The 16,028-nt window shown below is 44.2% G+C and overlaps 1 protein-coding gene across 2 annotated transcripts in view; it reads left to right on the forward strand.

Moving 5' to 3' along the window:
* Positions 1-16,028, forward strand: part of LOC129714755 (Golgi reassembly-stacking protein 2-like) — a 33,889-nt gene that overhangs the window by 7,611 nt on the left and 10,250 nt on the right. The window contains exons 2-7 of one of the 2 annotated variants that reach the window (XM_055664571.1): positions 561-641; positions 3,309-3,512; positions 4,813-4,905; positions 8,287-8,417; positions 10,210-10,321; positions 14,559-14,679. In XM_055664571.1, coding sequence (XP_055520546.1) covers positions 561-641; positions 3,309-3,512; positions 4,813-4,905; positions 8,287-8,417; positions 10,210-10,321; positions 14,559-14,679 — 742 coding nt within the window. The remainder of the gene's footprint in view (positions 1-560; positions 642-3,308; positions 3,513-4,812; positions 4,906-8,286; positions 8,418-10,209; positions 10,322-14,558; positions 14,680-16,028) is intronic. The other variant, XM_055664572.1, reaches the window with a different exon arrangement.

Genomic DNA, 16,028 nt, shown 5'->3' on the forward strand with positions numbered 1-16,028 from the left:
AGGCAGCATCTTTGGAGAGAAGGAATGGGTGAAGAAGACCGGTCTGAAGAAGGGTCTTGAACCGAAACATCAGCCATTCCTTCTCTCCAGAGATGCTGCCTGCCCCGCTGAGTTACTCCAGCTTTTTGTGTCTACGGATTAAAACAGCATCTGCAGTTACACCCTGTATGCATGTCTCTAATTGTGGGCAGATGGCTTGGGTAGTTTTCCTTGCATTCTCTAAACCCAAGAGAAGCTGGAACATCAGATGCAATATCATCCAGGTTTTGGATAGGCTTGTAGTAGCTGACCTGAACTATTCCTGAAGGCAGGGTTACTTCAGTATTAAAAGGATATGTGCTTCAAATATACTGCTACTGAATCTGAAATGTTTCACGACTGAACAAAAAACAATGTGCTGGAGGAACTCAACCTGAAACATTGTCTGTCCACATCCTCCATAAATGCTGCTGAGTTCCTCCGGTGTTTTGTTTTAGCTAAAGATTCCAGCATCTGCAGTCTCTTATATCTCCATGTTTAAAGACTGATCAGTTCTAAAATTGTATTTTTATTTTGAACAGGTGCAGGAAAACTCTCCAGGATACTGGGCTGGGCTGGAACCATTCTTTGATTTTATAATTTCAGCAGGTGACAGGAGGCTGGTGAGTTTGTTCTCAATGTTTGTGTGTCCATTTTAGAAGGTGGGAAAATCTATATTCAATGCTTTGTGTACTCTTCCTGTCATGTAACCCTTGCTTTCTGCTGCAGATTTTTGCTTCTGTGCAATATATTTTGTAATTTACTTTATCCATTTACTTAGTTGATCTTAATTCTTCAAGCTAGGTACCACTGTCATATATTGATTATTCCAACCTTCCTGGTGTGCCAGCCAAACGTTCTTCACCCCACCAAGCACCTCTGATATTACTTGACTCAACTGCAACCCTGATCCTTGTTACCATCTTAGAGTCAGTGTTATACAGCGTGGAAAAAGGCCCTTCTGCCCAAAGTCTGTATCGCCCAACATGTCCCATCTACACTAGTCCCACCTGCCTGCGTTTGGCCCATATCCCTCCTATCCATGTACCTGTCTAAATGTTTCTTAAATGTCGTGATAGTCCCTGCTTCAAATACTACCTCTGGCAGCTCGTTCCTTAGACCCACCACCCTCTGTGTGAAAAAGTTATCCCTCTGGTTCCTATAAAAATCATTCCCCATTCACCTTATTCATATGTCCTCTGGTTCTTGACTTAAACCTATGTCCTCTGTTCCACTTGTGACTAATGCCTCCATATTTGATCACTGCTCGCTGTAACACCTTAATCCAACCTGAAAGCTTATGGTTTCTTCCTTTGTATCACAGATAAATACTAAAAGCTGTACTCTTGGATGGAAATAAACCAGGGAGGGTTATTTGATTCAGCCATGCAGCGGTACTGTATTTAGTTCTTGTGCGTTGTTACCGGTGAAGTGATTCTCCGAGCCGATTTAGAAGAGAGGATTTATTTATGATTTCCCCCTGAACATTGCTTTTATTATTATAACAGAAGGCCAGAGTACTCTACCTGTTGTGTGGTGGTGCAACAGAGGGCAGATGAAGCAGGCTGAGTGTTTAGCTGGCTTGTAGTTGACAAAAAATTAGGAGTTGCCTCAATGTTTCCAGTGTGTTTGGATGAGGGATGAATGATACTTAAGTGGTACTGCTGAATGCTAGCAACACCATCAGCACTTCACTTGCAAACAAAGGAAGTATTCATTCTTAAGATAGACACAAAATGTTGGAGTAACTCCGGGATAGAAGGAATGGATGACGTTTTGGGTCGAGACCTTTCTTCAGACCCAAACCCGAATCATCATCCAGAGATGCTGCCTGTCCTGCTGAGTTACTCCAGCATTTTGTGTCTATCTTCGGTTTAAATCAGCATCTGCAGTTCCTTCCGACAAATGTTCATGCTTGTTGATTTTCTATTTCAATTGGCCAGGGCCATAAAATAATCAAAATGCTTCAGTGCAGTTTTGCATATCTTGCCTGTCAAAATCTCACCACCTAATTTGTGAGGCATCTGATGCAAAATCTGGCTTTATGGGTCCTAATTTCCCACGGCGTATTCATTCTGGGAATTTGCTTCACAATGCTGCACCAGGGTGAGGCAGCAAAGAATCGTTGGTATTCTTACTGTCCTGTTTGGCATGCATGGTTTCATCGCTGTAGAAAAGCACACTTAATATTAATTAACGGTTCCTGACGCAACAATGAAGTGTTGAGCTTGGCTCACAGAGGCATTCCGCAGCTTTACAGCTATGCTCATTCCTTTGGTGTGGTGGATATATGTTTCCCAGGGATTAGGTCCTATCTCTCTCTCTTGTTGTAGGGTGGAGTTGTAAAAATAGGTTGCAGCACTACTGCAACCATATCTTTCTCATCTCCGCACTTTACCTCCACTTGGTAGTGCAAGCACTTTAGTTTTAGTTTTCACGCTCCCATTTTTTCGTATGAATGCTAGGATAAAGTCCCAGCTGTGTTAGTCCCTCAACTTGTGCTGTGAGTCTGTGGGGTTTCATAGAATTATAGAGCTGTACAGCATGAAAACAGGCCCTTCATCATCTATCTTTTTGATATGAAATGAAGCAATTGCTTTATGAATATTTCCCTTGTTGTCTAGTAATATCAGGAGTGTCACTGCCGACTGTGATGTGCTTCATTTCTTATTGGGAAATGAATTGAATTGAATACATTTTATGAGCCAAGTATGTATACATACGAGGAATTTGCCTTGGTGCTTTGCTCAAGTCAAGTCAAGTCAAGTGAGTTTATTGTCATGTGTCCCTGTATAGGACAATGAAATTCTTGCTTTGCTTAAGCACACAGAAAATAGTAGGCAGTTGGAAGCACCCAGTAGGAAGTTCACTTGCACTTCCTCCAACTTCATCTACTGTATCCATTGTTCAAAATGTGGACTCTTATACATCGGCGAGACCAAACTCACAGGTAACAACACAATATACAGTGGACAATTAAAAATAAAACATTATAATTTATACATGTGAAGAATGAAATTAAATACCAGAGCAAAAGGAGGCTACAGACTTTTGGCTGTTGAGAAGAGCAACTGCTTGTGGGGAAAAAAACTGTTTTTATGTCTGGCTGTGGCGGCTTTGACAGTCCGGAGTCGACTTCCAGAGGGAAGTGCTCTGTTACTGAGGTTCTCGACTGCCATCTTTGCTGAGGTGGGCTAATGTTAGACAGACTGGGACCAAGTTTGGAGCCTTCCAAGTTCTAAATGAGTGCACTATTTTTCTAATCCTTTTCTATTCCTTGCTACTTTTAGGACAAAGATGACAATGCACTACGGGAGCTGTTACTAGGCAATGTGGAGAAGTCACTCAAAATGGCTATTTACAACACTAAGACTCAGGCTGTTCGTGAAATCAGTGCAACACCCAGTAACCTCTGGGGAGGACAGGGGCTGCTTGGAGTCAGCATTCGGTTCTGCAGCTTTGAAGGAGCAAATGAAAATGTTTGGCACATCTTGGTATGTACAATTTATCTGTGTGTGTGTGTGTGTGAGAGCAGTGCTGAACTACTATCTACCTCTTTGATGACCCTCAGATTATGCTTGATTGGACTTTACCTTGCACTAAACTTAATTGTGTGGGTATTATGACTGGGTAGTGCCACTTTGTGCCTTGTGGTAGTCTCCCAGATGTAGCACCAACACTTACAGTATCTCTGCAGAACCTTGCCAATCACTGGAAAGACAAGTGAGCCTCAGTCCACTCCCTCCCTCTGGCCAACGCAACGTCCCCAGCACTGAAGGATAATTATACTTGCTTGCCTCTGTGGGGCAGTCTACATTGTTTTTATACCTGACACCAGACTACTGAAATGGATGCTGTCACAGAAAGGGGCTACGAGGTGAACGGAGGGGGGGGGAAATGGATACATAACATGTTGGAATAACTCAGCGGGTCAGACAGCAACTTTGGAGAACTTGGATAGGCGATGTTTCGGGTGGGGATTCATATTGTGTCCCGACCCAAAAACGTCGCCTACCTGTTGTCTCCCGAAACGCTGCCTGACCCGCTGAGTTACTCCAGCACTTTGTGTTTTATTTTAAGCCAGCATCTGCAGTTCCTAGTGTATTATTTTGTTTTTAATTCAAGGATGACCTTGGAGCCAAAAAAAAGCCCTTGGGAATCGCTGACTCATGATTGCTCAAATGTGTTGAGAGCTTTGATTCAAGGCACTGGGGGTGCAACGAAGCTCCCAAAATATATAGCGGAAGGAATGTCCCATCACCTCAAGCACCTCCTGCCCCATCTGTGGAAGAGTGCGGTTACCATCAGTCACTTCAGAACCCACAGAACCCGGAGAAGAAGCAGGCTGTCCTCAAACCCAAAGGATTGCCTAAGGAGGCTTCAAACCAAAAACATTTTATTTTGTAGCTATAGCTTTTATCATTGAAATTGGGTAAAGGAACCCTTTAAAATAATATAGAAATGGAGCATCCCAACTGTGATCCTCAGTCTCTGCGGAAACAAGGTTATGCAACTAGGGAAGGGAAATGTATGGTGAGGGAAATATTGGCCAGGAGGTTGTGAGGTTTGCAAGTGTAGAGGCTCGCTGGCCACTTACATGCACGTGGAAACAAACTGAGTAGGGACAGTTGGCACTTTAAAAAAAAAAAATTTTTTTAAATGGTCATGAATTTTCCGATAATATTTTCATTATTTGGGTGGGGTTTGTAACGGTTGCTCATTTTTTGTGTGTGTGTGTGCGTGTGTGTGTGTGTGTGTGTGTGTGTGTGCACATCTATTGTTTAAACCTTGCAGGAAGTGGAGCCCAATTCCCCTGCTGCACTAGCCGGTCTGAGGCCATACACAGATTACATTATTGGAGCTGAAGCCATCCTCCGCGAGGTAACGGCAAGTTGATTCCTTTTCCTTCTTGGGGGGTGGGGTGGGGGGGGGAGTCATTGAATTTGTACATGAATGTAAGAAATGAAAGCAAAAGTAGGCCATTCAGCACGGTGGCGCAGCAGTAGAGTTGCTGCCTTATAGCGCCAGAGACCCGGGTTCAATCCTGACTACGGTTGTATTGAGTTTGTACATTCTCCATGTGACCTCTGTGGGTTTCCTCCCACGCTCCAAAGACGTACAGGTTTGAAGGCTCATTGGCTTTGTAAAAATGTAAAATTGTCCCTAGTGTGTGTAGGATAGGGTTAATAGAAACATAGAAAATAGGTACAGGAGTAGGCCATTCGGCCCTTTGAGCCTGCACCGCCATTCAATATGATCATGGCTGATCATCCAACTCAGTATCCTGTACCTGCCTTCGCTCCATACCCCCTGATCCCTTTAGCCACAAGGGCCACATCTAACTCCATCTTAAATATAGCCAATGAACTGGCCTCAACTACTTTCTGTGGCAGAGAATTCCACAGATTCACCACTCTGTGTGAAAAATGTTTCTCTCATCTCGGTCCTGAAAGACTTCCCCCTTATCCTTAATATGCGAGGATGGCTGGTCGGCATGGACTCGGTGGGGTGAAGGGCCTGTTTCCGCGCTGTATCTCCAAACTAAGCTAAAGTAGGCCCTTCAGCCCCTCACATCTGCTCCCCTGTTCAACAACTTGGACTTGGACTTTATCACAAATATTCGTAGGAAAATCACTCATCCACGATGTTCCAGATGCAGTTTTGCAACAGCCCTGCATAGTTTGAGTAAGACTTCTCCACGGAGATCCATTTACAATGTTGTCTGCATTCCAATGATTTTTTTTTTTTTACTTTGTCTTTCACTTTTTCACCAGGTTCACCAGAACCCTCCTCACCATCTCCTCTTTTATCCATGATTTAATAATGCCTCATCTGCAGGCTTAGTTATTTTGTTCGTTAGTGCAACAGGTCCTAGCTTGATTCAAGAGAAACCTGATCGGATAGAATGGTTCTCTCTTTCCCCAATGCTGTTGCCTGTGCCCCATGAATTGAAATTCCCTTCTCTCATACAAACTTTGAGCCACTTATTCAACTTTCTTACTTTATTTACCCTGTGCCACGTTGCATTTTATGTAATAATCCAGTGATTTATTATCTTTGTGGTCCTCCTTTTAAAAAAAAAATGTGCTCATTCCTTCAATAGAACCATCTCCTTTGTCCTGTATGTTGCTGGTTCTCCGCCTGTTCCTTATTACCACTGCGATTCCTTTCACTCTCCCAACTTGAAAGGCTCCGTTTACCACAGAAAGAGACATAAAGCGCTGGAGTAACTCAGCGGGTCAGGCAGCGTCTCTGGAGAACATGGATAGGTGACTTTTGTGTCGGGTCCCTTCAGACTGATTGTGGGGGTGGGTGGGGGGGGGGGGGGGAGAAAAAGAAAACTGAAAGACGGGAGGGACAGGACAAGCCTGGCAGGTAATGAGTTGATCCAAGTTGAGGGGAGGTGTTTTGATAGGCAGATGGTTAGGAAAACGCCAGAGATGAAAAGACAGAAGGTGTGAGACAAAAGGATTCAAGAGTTGCGAATTGTGAAGCTAGAGGAAGGAATGTCGGTAGGGTCGGGAGGGGAGGGGGGGATAGGTGTGGCAGGGGAGAGCTCCCTTTATCACAATGCTGTGACCCATTTGCTCATTCACCCAGCAGTCACTGTTTTCATTCACACAGACTACAAGAACCTCAAAACTATTGGACAAATTCACAGGTTAAGGCTCCTGTCTCATGACATTATGGATCCCTATACCTGCCTCATTCATAGTCAGCATGGTGTGACTGACCAGTTCCACAGTGTTTAGTGTAAAGAGCATGTCTCGTCTTGGACAAAATGCCCAGTGAAATGTTCTATTGTGTGTTTTTTGGTGGTGAAATCTCAGGCAAGCTTGTCGGTCTAAGCGGCAGACATGTACTGTGGATGCAGTGTCTGTTGAATCCCAAAGGTTTTTGATGCATTTCAAATACTGAAATATAACAGTGCCCTTTTGGCTAAGTTCAACAGAAAAAAGCATTTAATCCATGATGTGCAATGTAGTGGCCCAGTACATCTTATTGACGTCTCTCTGTCTGAGTCATGAAATATTTATCCTCATTAATTATTAAGTAAATGAAGCTACTGTAGTTTAGTTGCGTTTAGAGATACAGCGCGGAAACAGGCCTTTCAGCCCACCGAGTCTGCACCGACCAGCGACACTATCGTACATGCACGCATGTACGCACAAACACACGGGACAATTTTATCGAAGCCAAGTAATCTACAAACCTGTGCACGTCTTTGGAGTGTGGGAGGAAACCGGGGCACCCGGAGAAAACCCACGCAGGTCACGGGGAGAACGTACAAACTTCGTGCAGACAGCACCCGCAGTCAGGATTGAACCCGGGTCTCTGGCGCTGTGAGGCAGCGACCCTACCCGCTGCGCCAGTGTGCCGCCAGAATTAACAATTCTCCTGGATGTTTCTGTGGACATATATGCTGACTGATATGGCAGTTATTAAAGAAGAGAATTAAAAAGTTAATTTGATGAGATCTGCACGCTGTTTCAGTGACTGACGTTTAAATGTACATCCGTGCAACTGTGTGTTACGTGCAGCTTTTTTCCCCACATGTAATACAGCCTCCCGGTGGGAAGGGGAGACACAAACTGGAGGTGATCGGTGTGGTTCTGTGCTTCACCTTATTTCTTTCATTCTCCTTTCTTTACCACAATTGTATTTATTTTTCAAGATTAAGGGGGAAAATGGCCATCAGTTCTGACTTGGGGAAGCTGTAATTTGTTTGTTCAAGCTGATGTGACACAAAGTAGTAAGTAAGTAAGTTTTATTTATATAGCACGTTTTAAGTCAACTCACATTGACACCAAAGTGCTTTACATAAATTAAATAATAAGTTTCCATACAAACCATAGAAAAAGGTAAAAAAAAAAAAAGAAAATGGATTATAGAGTTCAACACAACACAAACGTCCCCCCACAGCAGAATCAAAAATGTCCACTGTGGGGAAAGGCACCAGAAAGTTAAGTCCTCTTCCTCTGTGAAACACCCGAGGTCGGGGGGCCATTTGTGGCCTTGGAGCCAGTCCGAAGTACACACACTAAGTACTCGCGCTATTACTGATGGCTGAAGTTTTTTTTTTTTTTGTTTTAAGTATTGTGCTACTTGTAGTAAGTTACTTTTGTATTTCTTGCAAAAAAGTGTGGACAGGATGGTGTATAGGCGAAAGGAAACAACATTTCTTTGTGTGATTTATCTGTTGGTGTATAAATCGGGGAAGAGGAGCCAGAGGAAGGACTAACGCTCTTTTTCTTTGTTCTATTCCAGTCTGAAGACTTGTTCTCTTTGATCGAGTCCCACAATGGAAAACCACTAAAGATCTATGTGTACAACACTGACACAGATAATTGTAGGGAGGTGATTATCACACCGAACAGTGCATGGGGTGGAGAGGGCAGGTACGGCATTGTTACATTCTAGAGGTCGGTTTAAACATTAAGTAGGGTATGCTGTATTAATTGTTTAAGAGGGAACTGCAGATGCTGGAGAATCGAAGGTTACACAAAAAAGCTGGAGAAACTCAGCGGGTGCAGCAGCATCTATGGAGCGAAGGAAATAGGCAACGTTTCGGCCCGAAACGTTGCCTATTTCCTTCGCTCCATAGATGCTGCTGCACCCGCTGAGTTTCTCCAGCTTTTTTGTGTAACCTATGCTGTATTAATTTATTGGCGTTGCCAAACAGACGATGTGAATGTGTGTATGTGTGTGTGTGTATAATGTTCAACAGCATGATGATTCCTGTTCAAAGCTTCCCTCACAGAGCCACTTCCTTTACTTTTGTCTTTGCCTATTTCTTTATTTTCTTAAAGGCTCCAGTGCCAACTTCTGAACATGCTCTGAACCCAAGCTATGTGATGAAACATGTTTAGTGCTCTTATTTTCAATGGCATGGAGCCAGTGTGAGCAGAGAGTGCCGCTGTGCAGCCATAATTAGTTACCGTGCGCTTTTGACTGTTGGAATAGCAGACAATAAATCAAATGCTGGGAATGTATAATAAGTAAATATTGCAGGTCAATTAAATCTGGCACGATTTAAGAATTGCAACTTCTTTTGGGAGACGAGAAAAAAGCCTCCTTTGTCCAATCGGGATGTTGTGGTAGATGTGGGAAGTGTCAGAATGGATGGAAAAGGGGAATAGCCATGAAATATACTGGCCCGGTGACCTGTCTCATTAAATGAGCTTGGACGTTGACCACAATTCATTGTCAATAGGACACAAAATGCTGGAGTAACTCAGCGGATCAGGCAGCATCTCTGGAGAACAGATGGGTGATGTTTCAGGTTGAGACCCTTCTTCGGAGTGAATGTAGGGTGGGAGAAAGCTGGGGGAGAGGAGGGCAGGACTAAGCCTGGTCGGTCATGGGCAGATACAGGTGAAGGGGGGTTTTGATAGGCAGCTGGTGGACAATGGCCAGAGATGAAATGACAGAAAGGATATGACATGAAATGAGACAAAAGGACATCATCTCTTTTCATCTATGTCTTTGTCTGCCATCTGTCTATCAAAAACCTCCCTCACCTATATCGACCTATTACCTGAAGAAGGGTCTCGACCCAAAACATCACTCATTCCTTCTCTACAGAGATGCTGCCGGTCCCGCTGAGTTACTCCAGCATTTTGTGTCTATCTTCGGTTTAAACCAGCATCTGCAGTTCCTTCCTACACATCAACCTATTACCTTCTTGGTTTTTACCTGCCCCATCTCAGCTTTCTTTCCCCCCCCTCCCCATGTCTGAAGAAGGGTCCCAACCTGAAACGTCGCCTATCCATGCTCTCCAGAGATGCTGCCTGTCCCCGCTGAATTACTCCAGCACTTTGTGTCTTTTTCTGCAAAGTAGCATCTACATGTCTTTGCATCTGCATCATAAATAGGACCTTCTGTGATTCTGAGATCATTCACTACAATGCTCTCAGTGCGACACCTTTAAGGCCATTGAAACTAGCCATTGGATGTGGGGCTGTTGCATCCATTCCATTGTAACTACACAGGGGAAGACAATAAATCCTAGATTCATATTTATCAACCCTTATTGGAATTATTCATTGCAATCGGTTTACAGACAGTTCCCCTTCTGTAACCCGGAGACTGCCTGTGCCTTTTAGATGGGACAGCTTCACCACATGTAATTGATATTGAGGTGAAAGCTTAATGCGCATGGTTTAAATCGCTTGTACCTTTTTTCCCCAGCCTGGGCTGTGGGATTGGCTATGGATACCTGCACCGGATACCAATCCACAAGCAGCTAATGGAGAGGAAGGTAACTCCTGTTCTCCGAGCTAACCTGCCTTCGAGTCCTATGGTAAGCACTACAAAGCTTAGTAACAGAACTTGTGTGTTAATTGGATGTTTAATCTCTTCCACTATGAGCAAGCAGATACCTGGTGATAACATAATTGTTACCGTTTGTATGATAATTTTGCAATTTGGCATTTCAGCACAATTCTTCATTTGGTTTTACTCTAATCTAGCAATGTGTTCTTAATCGCATTTGGATTTGATAGGAGATTTAAACCAAGGCTGCCTGTGTTTGTTTGTTTTTTTGCTTGCTCTGTTGATATTTAAAATGCATATCGTTCAAAGAAAAGCATGGAATTCTGACTCTGCGTTCAATATTCTTCCTTCATGAGGAGGTTACGGGGAAAAGGCAGGAGAATGGGGTTGAGAGGGTAAGATAGATCAGCCGTGATTGAATGACAGAGTAGACTCGATGGGCCAGATGGCCTAATTCTGCTCCCATGACTTGTGACCTTACGAACGTCAACCGCTTCTACCTAAATGGCCGCATTAGTCATCTGTGCTGCTGTACTTTGTGGGATTTGGCTGTACGCAAAGAGCTGCTGCATTCACTGACGTGATCAACAGTGCACATTGCTGCAATTCATTCTTCGTGAAGCCTTCTTTTTGGGAGAGGCACGGTGTGGTAGGCAGTGAGTAGATTGTATTCAGCAGTGGGGAGGTATTGCTGAATTTAGCAAATGCAAAGCAATGCGGATATAAGGGACTGCAGATGCTGGAATCTCAAGCAAACACAAAGTACAGGAGTAATTTAGCTGGTCAGGCAACAACTATGGGGGGAATGGATAGACAACTGTGGAAGGGAACATTCAATGAGCATATGCTGACTAATTTTCTTTTTTTATCATTATGCAACCTGCTCAATATTGGCCTGGTGCTTGTGTGCATTTGGCCTGATGGCAACCACACATTAAAAGTGCTATGTGGCTAATGTGACTTTTGAGTCCATTTCAAGATTGCATGAAAGGCACAGGATAAACCTTCCACGTGCTTTTTTTTCCCCCTGTCCTGAATAGTTATGGAACATGTCGTCAAATTTGGTCCCGTGAGTAATTAGTGTGATATAGATGGGTTTAGGAATGCTCAGGCTAGTTTGGTAGTGTGTGCTTGATTAGTTTTGTAGAATTGAGAGATAGTTTGTCTGGAAATTGGAGGTTCTTATGTTCGCCCCTCCATGTGCACAGCTAGTACTCTAAATCCTGGCCTGACTCGCCATCAGTTTAGTTTATTGTCATGTGTACCACCGAGGTACAGTGAAAAGCTTTTGCCATTCTTCGCTCCTAGACCGTTGAGTGTTGCCATGCTATTTAATTAAGGAAAGAGCCCAACTCAATTTGACTTTGTCCTTGTCTGAAGCTCACCAGCACAGTAAGCATCACTGGATAGTTATCAAAAAACAAGACTTCATTCTGCAGCCTCCTTCCTTTCACCCCGGCATTTTCCATGCCCCCACTTCAGGGTGCTGAGACCGACTATCGCCAAAGTGCTGGGACTAGCTGACCGATCTGAGACTGAGAAACATTATGTCCCTTTTTTAGCTTCTAGAAAGCTTTGCATGCAACTTTTATTAACAGCACGGAGGTGAAATTGTTATTAATGCTGACGCAGTGTTGGTCGAATATGATTGCTGTTTTTGCCAACGCATGCAAAGGTGGTTTGCGTTTGCGCATTCCATTCCTCATTCCTGATCACTGCATGGTGAGAAAGGGTTGCAGTACTGACCAATATTAGCTGATCAATATGGAGGGGTAAAAGAAAAAGCACTGTCCTGTCTTGCACTGTGTTGATCCATCCTGAAGACTCTTAAACATAGAATCATAGAAAATATGTGCAGGAGTAGGCCATTCGGCCCTTCGAACCTGCACCGCCATTCAATATGATCATGGCTGATCATCCAACTCGGTATCCTGTACCTGCCTTCTCTCCATACCCCCTGATCCCTTTAGCCACAAGGGCTACATCTAACTCCCTCTTAAATATAAACCAATGAACTGTGGCCTCAACTACCTTCTGTGGCAGAGAGTTCCAGTGATTCACCACTCTCTGTGTGTGAAAAATGTTTTTCTCATTTCGGTCCTGAAGGATTTCCCCCTTATCCTTAAGCTGTGACCCCTTGTCCTGGACTTCCCCAACATCGGGAACAATCTTCCTGCATCTAGCCTGTCCAACCCCTTAAAGGCTGTTCTGTTTAGATCAGGGAGACTTGGTTCCAATTTGAGTAACTCTGTGGCTCCTGCCTGCTTGGCACTTGGGAAATAGACACAAAATGCTGGAGTAACTCAGCGGGTCAGGCAGCATCTCTGGAGAAAAGGAATAGAGAGAGATACAGCATTGAAACGGGGCCTTCCGTTGAGTCAGTGTCGAGCATCCATCGCCCATTTCCACTTGTCCAATGTCGATCCCTTATTTAAAATTCTTTCCACATGTTTATCAACTCTACCACTCGCAAACCAATGAACCCATCAACCTGCACATGTTTGCGATGTGGGAGGAAACTGGAACATTTTGGGGGAACCTGTGCAGTCACAGAGAGAAAATGCAAACTCCACAAATAGCTCCCGGGGTCAGGGCTGAACCTGGGTCTCTGGCGCTGTGAGGCAGCAGATCTATCAGCTGTACCACAGTGCCATCCTGTGGCTTGCGGTTCACGAGGCTCCTGTTTAGTTACTGCTTTTTTCTGTGATAGTACAGGAAGAACTTCCTGGTCCTTGTGTACTGTCATAAACGTTAATAAATTAAAAAAGAATTGGGCTGGGCGCTAAAAAGTGTAGAGGCGATCCAGGAAAAGAAATAAGAATAAATAAAGAAAACTTGCCCTGTGCTGTCATCTCCATTAAACTCCCCCTCTCACCTTATAGCTATGCCCTCTAGTGTTGGACACTTCAACCTTGAGAGGAAAAGGTTCTCACTGTCTATTTTAACTATGCCTCTCATAATTGTATATACGTCTTCCTACAATCTTTGACGTTCCAGAGAAAACAATCCCAAGTCCATCCAACCCTGTAGCTGAAACCCTTTAGTTCAGGCACCATTCTGGTAAATCTCCTCTGCACCCTCTCCAAAGCCCCCGATTCTTTCTTGTTGTGGGATGCCCAGAACTGCACGCAGTAAACGGGATTGATCCCTGGGATGGCGGGACTGTCGTATGAGGAAAGATTGAAAAGACTAGGCTTGTATTCACTGGAGATTAGAAGGATGAGGGGGTATCTTATGGAAACTTATAAAAGGACTGGACAAGCTAGATGCAGGAAAAATGTTCCCAATGTTGGGCGAGTCCGGAACCAGGGGCCACAGTCTTAGAATAAAGGGGAGGTCATTTAAGACTGAGGTGAGAGAAAACCTTTTCACCCAGAGAGTGGTGAATTTATGGAATTCCCTGCCACAGAGGGCAGTGGAGGCCAAGTCACTGGATGGATTTAAGAGAGAGTTAGATAATGCCCTAGGGGCTAGTGGAATCAAGGGATATGAGGAGAAGGCAGGCACGGGTTATTGATAGGGGACGATCAGCCATGATCACAATGAATGGCGGTGCTGGCTCGAAGGGCCAAATGGCCTCCTCCTGCACCTGTTTTCTATGTAATCCAAATAGCGGCCTAACCAAAAAGTCCTATAGAGCTGCGTCAAGACTTCCTGGCATGAGGTGAATCTCTTTTATGCAATGGTTGTTTAGGAATTGAAATGGACTGTCTGATCAAGAGGTGGGCTTGAGGAGAATTGGATCAATACTTTGCGCACAAGGATGGGAAGAATTGCTGCAATATGGGGAGAGGCATGGAACCAACTGGATCGCTCGCTAAAAGAGCTGGTACCGACTCAGTGGGCCAAGTGAACACTACTTATAACGTACTGTGCTATGTATGATTACACATCTCATTGAATAACCTTCTGCGCTCAAATTGGTGCCAAGGCGCAAAATGCAGCACTCTGCGCAGCAGGCAAGTAACGATTTTGCAGTGGATTATGGAGGCATGGATCAAATAGCAGATTCTTCCATGATCTATGCTATCTAAAACATGGCACTAATGATTTTCATAGCTGCTTCTGTTCGATGTATTGAGCGTAGTGGTCGAGTATTAATTGATTATTGTTTTAGAGACAAAGAAACTCAAGGGCGTACAAGTGAGCTTTGGAAGCCACTCTGCCTGGGGCCATATATATATGCGCACTTATACTTCCTCTTACAGTGCCATGTCGGGGATGACATATGCAGGGTTACGTTCTAAAGCTTCGTTTCTTTGTAGGTTCCTCTTTCAGCTCCAAGTGCTCCTGCCATGAGTAACATGCCCTCAGGTCTGCCAAAGGAGCTGGGTGATCTCGGGCTGAGAACAACAACTACTTCAGTCACAGGCCCATTCACACCAGGTACTGGTAGAATTACTTTAATGGTGCAATTACATTGCAAGTCCTTCAGGACATGATGTCTCCAGTTCCTCCGTGCTGCCAAAACCATCCCCGTTTTCAATAACAGGGAGATTTCTACAGTGCTCTATCATGGGTGCAAGTGCTGCTGAAAATGTGGGGAGATGGACTACACTGATGTATACCTATTATAGATACCTATAATCGTCTCGCTTCCTCCATCAGTGCATTTTGGTTGCAGTTCTAGCACTGAAGCAACTTGCCAAGGCATCTTCAAAATCTGCTCTCAAACACTGAACATCCGCCAACCAAAAGCATGTGTAGCAGGTGCATGAAACACAGCCTCCGAGCCTTGTGCCATCCTGATTTGGCAGTGCATTGCTGTTCATTCATCCCAATTAGACCGAGTTCTAGACCTTGTAACTTGAGAGCACATGGCACATTCTTCACAACACAATAATAATGGTCCAAGAAGATGGAGGACATTTAAGGATGACTACTGGAACAGAGTAGGTTATTCAGATTTTTAAGCCTGTTGTGGCGTTTGATTCTGATTCTGTATTCGCTCCATTAACCTTCTTTGGTTCTGTAAACCTTGTAGCCTAATGATAATCCATCAGTTTCCATTTGAAGCTTTGAATTGATCCCTGGGCCATGGCAGCCTTCTAAGATTTCTAAGTTCCAAGATGTCTTCTATTGTGTGGAGAGGTGCTTCACCCTTCATCTGCACCGCTTTAACTTGAAGGCGGAGGCTCAAGATGCTTAAAACTTGCTGGACCTCAGTGGATCAGGCAGCATCTGTGGAGGGAATGGACAGACGACGTTTTCGATCGGGACACTTCTCCTGTCCTAAAACGTTGCCTGTCCATTCCCTCCACAGATGCTGCCTGACCTGCTGAGTTCCTCCAGCACTTTGTGTTGTGTTTAAAATTTAAGGTTACTTCCAAGCCATCTTAAAACACCCTGGGCAGAATACCCCTTCATTTTCTCTATTCAAGACAATACAGGCATAATCTAATTTAACCCTTTAACTCTAATATTCTGGTGCACCTGCTCTGTGCAACTTCTAATCCATTATATCTTTCCTGAGTTGTTTTCCCAATCTTTCTTCTTCGTGGCTAAAACCTCTCTTGCAGCAGATTGCATTCGGGGCACTCACTCTTTTGCAGCTTGTGCAGTTTTTATTATAAGCTCTGAATGCAACCGCTTCTGCCATCCATTGCAATTGCAGCAGTTCTGCTAAATCGGCTAATTAATTGCAAACTCCCAAGGCAGCAATTGACCAGTGTTGGCTTGGGAAAGCTGGAAGGATCAGTGGTATCGTCCAATTGTTGCTTCCAATAGCTGGATCA

The sequence above is a fragment of the Leucoraja erinacea genome, chromosome 40, assembly GCF_028641065.1.
Source record: "Leucoraja erinacea ecotype New England chromosome 40, Leri_hhj_1, whole genome shotgun sequence".
NCBI classification, from domain to species: domain Eukaryota; kingdom Metazoa; phylum Chordata; class Chondrichthyes; order Rajiformes; family Rajidae; genus Leucoraja; species Leucoraja erinaceus.